General features: G+C 41.3%; 1 protein-coding gene across 2 annotated transcripts in view; it reads right to left on the bottom strand.

Moving 5' to 3' along the window:
• Nucleotides 1–2,321: 2,321 nt before the first annotated feature.
• The window catches only part of CCDC80 (coiled-coil domain containing 80), a 174,962-nt gene continuing 167,134 nt past the window's right edge, over nt 2,322–10,149 (bottom strand). Inside the window, exons 8-9 of one of the 2 annotated variants that reach the window (XR_013223771.1) lie at nt 3,575–9,707; nt 2,322–3,416 (exon numbers count right to left, since the gene is read on the bottom strand). Coding sequence is in view for 1 of the 2 variants with exons in the window: in XM_077294830.1 (XP_077150945.1) it covers nt 9,358–9,707 (350 nt within the window). In the remaining variant the exon portion in view is untranslated. Of the gene's footprint in view, nt 9,708–10,149 lie in introns of both variants that reach the window. The other variant, XM_077294830.1, reaches the window with a different exon arrangement.

Raw genomic sequence — 10,149 nt, 5'->3', positions numbered from 1 at the left:
CTAAATAGAAAGGATAGGACAGAGTACTATGCGGTCAGTATTAAAACACTAGAAAATATCCACCACAGAAAATACAAAATCTCCACAGCTAACTAAAGATATGGAGGGTATATCTGCATCTCCAGAGATACCAGCTTGGCTAAACAAATCCTTATACAGACCAAGCTGGACAAGACAAAAACATGGAAAAGAACTGAACAATAAGGCCACAGCATGTGGACAGCAAAAAATCAAGGCCAGAACTTATCTTTGTTGAAATGAACTGCAAAGCAGGAGAGACCAGGCAGAGATGTGAATCCTCCAGGAACAATGGAAAACTGGCACTGACTAAAGGGTGAAGCAAGACTAAATAGCCCAGTCAGAATTTGCAAAAAGTGAACACACCTGATAAATGCTGCGATTCAGAGACAGCAGCGCTACCACTTACAACCACCGGAGGGAGCCCAAGAGCAGAATTCACAACAGTCTAGGTACCTAAGTGCAGAATTATAATTCATTCCATCCTGAACTGTCACTAGTTATAAATGGGGTTGAGTAGGCAAATAAATCCCAGCACAACACTTCCCTCAAATTTCATTGTCGTGTTCTCGACAACAGGGGGAATGTAGAAGGGAACTGCCCCAAAATGTATATTTTTATATTGAGTAATGCATATTTTGTGTATATACACCCCCACATGAAAGAGCGAAGCCCATCCTCCAGCCTGCAGTATTGCAAAGTAAGTCTGCCATGAGCTGGTAAGATAGGTTATTGAGGGGATGTACCTTTGCCTGTGGACAATAGACTTGTGACCTCATCCCCACACACCTGGGGCTGAACAAACCTCTTCTTGGCTGGACATAAAAGGGATAACACATGTGCTTGGAGGGTCTCTTTGGTTTTGGCTGGAATGATCATGGAACCACATGGTGGATAAGTATAGGATCCCCTTTTCTTACTAGGACCTGTAACCTCTTAGGCCTTAGGATTAGTAAACTATAGATTAGGAGGGCTGATATTGTATGTGTGATTTGGGTAATCGGGCAGTTAATTGTGGGTTTTTATATTGTGGTGATATTGTTGTGATATTACTGGATATTGTGGGTTATTACTGTGCGATACTGTTGGGATATCACTGTATAATGTAGTGATATTACTGTATTAGAGTTGTAATATCCGTATATATATATTTATAGTCGCCAACTTGGGTATAAATATATATGTATGTTATAGACTGCAGACTTGTGTGTGTAATACATATCCCTTATTGTTACACTGTTTTGTCTCAGTCAGTATATAGTATAAGGAAAAGATAACGTTGAGGCGTATTTAGTGGATATTAATTATTAATAGTCAAGTTGGCGTTAATAGTTAATATCGCACCTCATTAAAGGTATAAGGAAAGTTCCCTCTTTGGTAATTATAAGTTTAGTAATTTGTAGGGGGAAACCCTGTCCTTTTACAGTCATTAAAGTGCAAATCACTTTCGGGGTAAAGGGTGTAATATTTGCAATCTGATGTCTGATTTTAGAGAAATCCACATTTTTCTTAATATGTATACCAGTTGTTAAGATCTATGGGCCAAGAAACAGATTTCGATAAAAAAATCTGCATCCAGAGCTTAGCGTAAATGAAATGGGGCATCACCACCATGAGACATGTAATGACTGATTGTCTGCTTTCCTGATCTACATGTCTTACACTGGTAAAAGTCCTTTGTCATTTAAAATAATCCCTAGCAGAGTCTCAGGACGATCAGTGTCCGACCCATAGATCTGAACAGCTCATTTTCATATTAAGAAAGTGTGGATTTCTCTGGAATAAGACATTGGATCACAGATATGAAGATATCATTGTAATCAACTTTCTATGACCTACATGCTCATATAGACGGTTTAGGAGGGTTGATCCTCTTTACAGAGTTCCTTTAAGTATTGCTTAGAAAAGGCCTTTTGTAACCGAAATTTGGCTTAGCTGAGCGCTCCTGTGTGCCCTGTGAGAACTGTTGCCAGACACTTCTGTGTTTTATTTCTACCCCTAACAAAAAGGATCGGCCATTGAGGTTCAACAGGCCCAGGTCCTTATACTTTCTGCCATAATCTGTCAAGAGAGAGTTGGAAGTATATTATATACATCAGACTGTATGCCGATCTGACCTCATCAATATTGGAAGGTTCGGCCTACTTTACTCAACTAATGTGTATGAGGGCCATTACTTTTGGCATATCCAAACAATAACACCCCCCCAGTTGTCAATTTAAGTAATCACAATGAAATTATAGAAGTTTCCAATTTCTACAATAATTTTTGTTACATTTTTTAAACATTGTAAGACAAAAATACTAGTTCGAAATTATCAAAAACTTTATTGATTGCGCAAAGTCTTCAATGCACATTGTAACTCTTTACATTAAACCATGTTTATACAAATTAGCACTGCAATGTAATCTGAAATATTAGTTCATGAATGATGGTCGTAGTAACACTTAATTAAAAAAATATTGTCTTAGATAAGCAAATATCTACTGATTTCTATACCTAGATTATTTATGTTGTGCACATCCATAGTTTCGCGATCATTTACAACATTTGCTTTGTGTTTAATTACTGTTAATTAAGGACAAACCCTGTTCATATAAAATACCAGGATTTATATCCTTCCTGACCCTGTCACCCAATGCGGCGGTGCCCGCTGCTGAGCAAGAACTGGGATCAAAGGGGTTGTCCACTACTAGGACAACATCTTCTTGATCTAAATGTTTGGCACCAATAAAATGAAAGTTTATATTCTCCTCCAGTGCCGGTGCCATTTCAGCGGTGTGGGGACTCATGTTCCAGGTCACTCAAAGTTTTAATGACACGTGAGCCTGGCACCCAATCAGTGCTGGCGTTGCTGTCTCCTCCTTTGGACAAATTGAACATCAACAGGAAGTGAGAGAGCAGCTGCAGTCGCAACTTCCTCTTGATGTTCGATTTGTCCAAAGGCAGGGACAGTGACACCATAGCTGATTGGGTGCCAGGCTCACGTGTCAAAGCAACTGCACAAGAGTCCTGAGAACGCAAGTGCCGACACCACTGGAATCACACTGGCGCGGGCGGAGAGTATAAGCTTTTTAATGTTATCAGGGCCAAGTGTAGGATATGAGAAGTGGTTGTCCAAGTATTGGACATCTTCTTTAAGAGTAAGAATATTGTCTGGTACATTATTAGACTACCTAGGTAAGAAAGATTCCTGTAAAAGAAAATGAATGTGGCTGATGAAAAACAATTCAACTGGTACTTTTGTACCTTTACTTCACCCTCTCTTAAATGGGGTCACCGTAGAGAGTGCAGCTTGTATAGTTGCCAATCAGGTAAAGGAGATTATGGGGGATTAAATGGAATGAAAGTATGTAATTATCTGATGTCCAATAGACCAGAGGTGTCAAACTGCATTCCTCGAGGGCCGCCAACAGGTCATGTTTTCAGGATTTCCTTGTATTGCACAGGTGATAATTTAATCACCTGCACAGAATGATTCCAGCACCTTGTGGAATGCTAAGGAAATCCTGAAAACATGACCTGTTGGCGGCCCTCGAGGAATGCAGTTTGACACCTCTGCAATAGACTAATATTAGATAGGTCAACCAAACAATATGTACGTTGTTCATTAAACAAGCCATGACAACTGAGGTCAGTGTGAACATAGCCAACACTGGGGTTGCAAAACAGCAGATTCCAATTGATGCATGTGTTGTATTGTGACATTATAGAAGTTAATGGGATCCATTGGAATTCTGTTTTAGTTACCCTCTCTTGACAAATTAGGTGGAAAAATAACAAAGATATGTGTTGTAGAGGTCTGGTCTGGGGTCAAAATTTAAATTTTATTTGGGGCTCAGAAGTTTGATAATTTTTTTTAGGGGGGCTGAAGATATTTAGCCAGACTCTTATAAGCCTCACCCTAAAATGAATACTACCAGTACAGTAATCTAAAGTTATTTTATCTTTAAAGGACTAGTAAACTTATTGTGTAGTCCTCCATATTTATCGGCTTTATATAATCCCACTCCACCATTAGCGGACAGCTTTCTGTGTACACTGCATAGGCAGAAAACTGCCAATCAGAGGTATGAACATAGTTAAACTGAGCTCAGCAGCTCTGTAATGGGGATCTCAAAGAGTGTTTAAGCACGTTATGGAGTGTGGTACATACTTTTCTAAGGTATAGTAAATGTATGTGATGTCCTCTGATCTCCTCTGGGACCTCATCTTCATTTAAAAGAAATGGCTTCTGCATAGGGAATCTCATGGAAAGCCTGAACCATGCCTTCCCTGCCTGTTCTTGGTCAGAGGTTTGACACAAGGTCCTCATCATCTGCACTGGTCCAAAGCACATTAATGAAAAGACAGCGTAGGTTTAGTTCAGACTTTCCACAATAGTTCCCGGTAGGTATTTTCGAGACCGGGCACCAATCTAAGAAATTGGGGCATCAGCAGAATGGCACTCATTTGACCATATATTAGAAATGTTATCAAACTTACCATGGAGGTGAAGAATTGCTGTTAATTTTGTTTTTATCGGAACTGCCTCATTGATTCATCTGTGTTGTCTATCACTATGCTTTTAGAAAAAGCAATTGCATTTTTTGACTGAGAAACATTCAGCTCTTTGATTCTGACCAGTCTTTAGTAATATTAGTGTAGAAAACCTTTTAAACAAGCAGTTTTAACAGCTCCCGGCGGCATAAAAGTGCTGGATGACTTCATGCCAAGCCTGAAGAAAGCCACATTTGAGATGTACACACAAAAAAACATTGGACAATTAAATATAATACTACCGTAACACCATGTCGGTATGGTCTGCATTAATATGTGATGGGAAATCTCTGCATGATACTGCTTTCTTAAAGAAAAAAAATCTAAAGCTTTATACCTAATAAACAAAATATACATAAAAGTAGCCACATGAACAATACATGAGCCTTTAACACTTGTGATTATTAAATTACAAACATAGAGGACTGATTTTACATAAGATGTCAAAGTGCCTAATGTCTAAAAGTGAATGTCACTGTCACCTTTTAAGAAAAACATTCTGTGCTAATCATATTATTAAATGGAATCTGTCAGCAGGGTTTTACCATGCAATCTGATCGCACCATGAGGTAGGGACAAAGACCCCGATTCCAGCTATGTATCTCTTAGTTAACTGGGTGCAGCAGTTATAATAGAGTCACAATTTTCTATGTTGCAGATCTAGCAGAGCTCAGTAGAGGGGCAGAGAGCTGGTAATCAGTGCTGGGTGCGTGGTTGGACTAGGAGGCACAAGGGCAGTTGTCATGTAATCAGAATCTCCTGCTGATAAAACACTGATTGTATTGAAACAGCAAAACAGCGCTAAGAATGTGACATATCCATGAAATCAGGGACTCTGCTCCTACATTAGGGTGCTCTCAGATTACATAGCAAAAACTAGGTGGCAGATTCCCTTTTAATATATCGTTATACCATTTGAAGCTCCATTGTAGCCGATACAAATCTCCAAATTCCACTAGTCAAGTTCTGATTGACAGAATTTTCAATATATGTTGATTAATAAAATTTGATGATCAAAGGTTGATATTTTACAATGATGTACATTGGGGATTATCCAGCAGATATGGTTCAAGAGGCATTACTTATGCCAACTGATCAGATCATGGATTCCTAAATATAGCTTTGACTACAAGAATCAATGATGTTACCTAATTAGTTGTTATACATCACTAATAACTTATTTTTTGGTACTAGTTTCCATAAATAGGCCTACTAGGGGATCTAGTTGTGGGCCGCATCGATATTCCTAAAAATACATGCTCAATGAAGAAGAACCTCATCATCAATCAAGTTATGAAAAACAGTGTTAGGGAATTAAGTGGCAGGATCCTTCTGGATGTTGTGGAAGGGTTTTTCTGGGAATAACCTTTAAATGTAAAACATATAACCCTAAGCAACTTTGTAATTTACACCTCGTCAAAATTCCTTACCGCTGCCTAGATTCCGATTTCCATCATGTGATCTTACCAACTTGCTTCTTATCCTGCCTTAGATTACATGTCGTAGGAGGCGCCCATGATCTGTGCCTGGTTGAAGGGAGCTGTCACCAGGTTTTTGACACCTAATCTGAGAGCAGCATAATGTAGAGCATACATGCTAAACTCCGGCCCTTGCGCAAATCTGGCCCGCAAGGTGATTACATTTGGCCCATGAGGAAATACCCACTGCAGGGAGACAGCAACTTAGTTTCACCTGTTTCCCCCACTCCATTTAGGGTGCATTTATTTTTCTACCCCACTGGTTCATGCCTTTACGCTGCTCAATGGAGAGGTGCGGGAGGGTGGGGAATGCATTCCCTGGCTGCTCCGCGGCAGATTCAGCCTGGTTTGCCTGTGACAACACATGAGACGTAAAGATAATCTACCCTGGCCAAAAAGAAGGAGAGGCATCTATTTAGCTGAGTAAGTAGCACTGCACAAGTGTCATTGTGTGTAAGGGACACTGTGGACCTCAAGGGTAGAAGGGGAGGAGTCTGAAGGGGCTAGATAACCCTTTTTTTTGTTATAACAAATATATGTGCTATTGATATTAGCAACGAAGTTGGCAAAAATGGAGGAGGGGAAAATAGTCACTGCGCATGCTTATACATCTACTATATAATTGTCTAAGAGTCACTTCTGTCTGTCTTTCTGTCTGTCTGTCTGTCATGGATATTCATTGGTCGTGGCCTCTGTCTGTCATGGAAATCCAAGTCGCTGATTGGTCGTGGCAAAACGACCACGACCAATCAGCGACGGGCACAGTCCGGCGGCAAAATGGCCGCTCCTTACTCCCCGCAGTCAGTGCCCACTCCATAATCCCCTCCAGTCAGCGCCCACACAGGGTTAATGGCAGCGGTAACGGACCGCGTTATGCCGCGGGTAATGCAGTCCGTTACCGCTGCTATTAACCCTGTGTGACCAACTTTTTACTATTGATGCTGCCTATGCGGCATCAATATTTAAAAGATCTAATGTTAAAAATAATAAAAAAAATAAAAAATTGTTATATACTCACCGTCCATCGGCCCCTCGGATCCAGAACCGGCCTTTTCCGCTCATCGTGACGCTCCGGTGACCGCTCTCTTGGGACCGGAGCGCGCGAGGAGCGTCGGTAACCGCTTCACCTGGATCCAGGGCCAACGGAAGGTGAGTATATAACTATTTTTTATTTTCATTCTTTTTTTTAACAGGGATATGATGCCCACATTGCTATATACTGCGTGGGCTGTGCAATATTCTACGTGGGCTGTGCAATATAATACGTGGGCTGTGCAATATAATGCGTGGGCTGCTATATACTGCGTGGGCTGCTATATACTGCATGGGCTGTGCAATGTACTACATGGGCTGTGCAATATACTGCATGGGCTGTGCTATATACTACGTGGGCTGTGTTATACACTACGTGGCCTGTGCTATACACTACGTGGGCTGTGCTATACACTACGTGGGCTGTGTTATACACTACGTGGGCTGTGTTATACACTACGTGGCCTGTGTTATACACTACGTGGGCTGTGCTATACACTACGTGGGCTGTGTTATACACTACGTGAGCTGTGTTATACACTATGTGGGCTGTGTTATACACTACATGGGCTGTGTTATATACTGCGTGTGTGGGCTGTTATATACTACGTGAGCTGTGTTATATGCTACGTGGGCTGTTATTAACTACGTGGCTATGTTATATGCTATATGGGCTGTTATACACTCTGTGGGCGGTGCTATATACTACGTGGCTGTGCTATATACTCTGTGGGCTGTGTTATATACTACGTGGCTGTGCTATATACTCCGTGGGCTGTGCTATTTACTACGTGGCTGTGCTATATACTACGTGGGCTGTTATACAGTATACTACATGGCCGGCCGCGAACAATCAGCGACAGACGCAGTCCGGCCGCGAATTGGCGCGGGATTTGAACCACGCTTCGCTAATTGGTTGTGGCCGGCCAAATCCTGTGTATTCAATGTATCAATGTATTATTCTAAAATCTTCATAAATAAACTACATACATATTCTTGAATACCCGATGCGTTAGAATCGGGCTACCATCTAGTCTATATATATAATTGTCTAAGGGTTTTTCCATCTGTCTGTCTGTCTGTCTGTCTGTCCTGGAAATCCCGCGTCTCTGATTGGTCAAGGCCGCCAGGCCTCGACCAATCAGCGACGGGCACAGCATGGCGATGATGATGTCATAAAGGTTGCCTCGACCAATCAGCGACGGGCACAGTCTGCCGCGAATTCGCCTCGACCAATCAGCGACAGGCACAGTATCGACGTAGATGTCATAATGGTTGCCATGGCGATGATGATGTCATAAAGGTTGCCTCGACCAATCAGCGACGGGCACAGTCTGCCGCAAATTCTGGAATCATCATTGTCCATATACTACGGGGACATGCATATTCTAGAATACCCGATGCATTAGAATCGGGCCACAATCTAGTCTACTATATAATTGTCTAAGGGTCACTTCCATCTTTCTGTCTGTCTGTCTTTCTGTCAAGGAAATCCCAAGTCGCTGATTGGTCGCGGCAAAACAGCCACGACCAATCAGCGACGGGCACAGTCCGGCTGCAAAATGGCCACTCCTTACTCCCCGCAGTCAGTGCCCGCTCCATACTCCCCTCCAGTCAGCGCTCACACAGGGTCAATGGCAGTGCTAACGGACCGCGTTATGCCGCGGTGTAACGCACTCCGTTAACGCTGCTATTAACCCTGTGTGACCAACTTTTTACTATTGATGCTGCCTTTGCCTCTGTGTTTCACCAGTAATATACCTGATAGATATGTGTTGATTACTTAGATGTCAATGTATTTTTGCTTTTCCAGGAGGATTAATAGAAGAAGCAATTTCTGGAATTTTTATTTTATGAGAAATACAAGTATTGGGGAAAAATAAGGAAATCTGATGAGTCCTCAGAAAAACCTACTATTACAGTTACTGAGGTAAATCAGTAGATGCAAGAAGAGAACGTGTAAGACAAGGGGCCCTAACGAGACTCCCTGACATCAGTACATGCGCATGGCTTGCTTCATAGATACGCTTATGAATGTGTTGTATAATTTTTCCAATAAATACATAAGAGAAAAAAATATCTTCACATGAAAACAAAGAAATAACTGAAAACCTATTTCTTATTTTTGCCATAGGCAAACAGAAATGTATCGTTACACAGCAGTTTTGGCCTAGTTCAATGTCTTAAAAACCGCACACAGAGAAATATATACTCCCTCAAATCTATGAGAAAATACCGCTTACATAACTGAACTCCGATTGCCAATATTTTTTGGCAAATGATCATTTTATTAGTCATGGTATCTATGATAATAGCTCTCATGGTGTCGATGATCATCCTGATATCCCTCCTCATAGCCTTCATGAGGGTAACCATGGTAACCATATCCTCCATACTCATCTTCAGGGCAGCGCATTCCCAAAGATTGTTGGATGGCCATTTCTTGTCTTCTGAGCTGCATGGAGTCAATTAAATCATATACAATGGCCATGGACCACATGGGTGAAGGATACCAAGACTTGACGTTGCCATCTTTACCAACCAGGAGCATGGAGAAATATTCTGGGCTGATTTGAAAGTAGTTTCTTATGTCTCTCACTAAGTTGAAAGAAAGATCTTCCCTCTCAACACTGGAACTTCCTGTAACGACAAAGAGACATTATTCCATATCTTAGATGCTTCAGGCTGGTTGAGTGCTCGGTGATCCATAACCATAGTTTTGTATGTGAAGATTGGCCTTGAGATAGACGTTAATCTAATGTGATCCCTGTGAGAACTTAGGTCAGGAAAATCATGGCGTGTTGTGTATGGAAAGTTCACGATTCTGGACAACACAACAAAACTGATTGCCAGCTAATTGTTGCATAAACATGAGTGACGACGTCAGCTCATCTCCATCTGTCTTCACGCATGAGCTCCATTCATGCCAGTGGTGAAGTCATTTATCTGCTTGCCACATGTTATACACTGATAAGAAAAACTAAGTACACCCTCCTAGAATATTATAGTTTTATGTATCAAGACATAATCAGAAGAACATCCAGTTTCTCTCATGACTGTATATAGTATACTAAAGTGCACT

This window comes from Ranitomeya variabilis, chromosome 3, assembly GCF_051348905.1.
Source record: "Ranitomeya variabilis isolate aRanVar5 chromosome 3, aRanVar5.hap1, whole genome shotgun sequence".
Classification (NCBI taxonomy): Eukaryota; Metazoa; Chordata; class Amphibia; order Anura; family Dendrobatidae; genus Ranitomeya; species Ranitomeya variabilis.
This window is presented reverse-complemented; position numbering and strand designations above follow the sequence as displayed.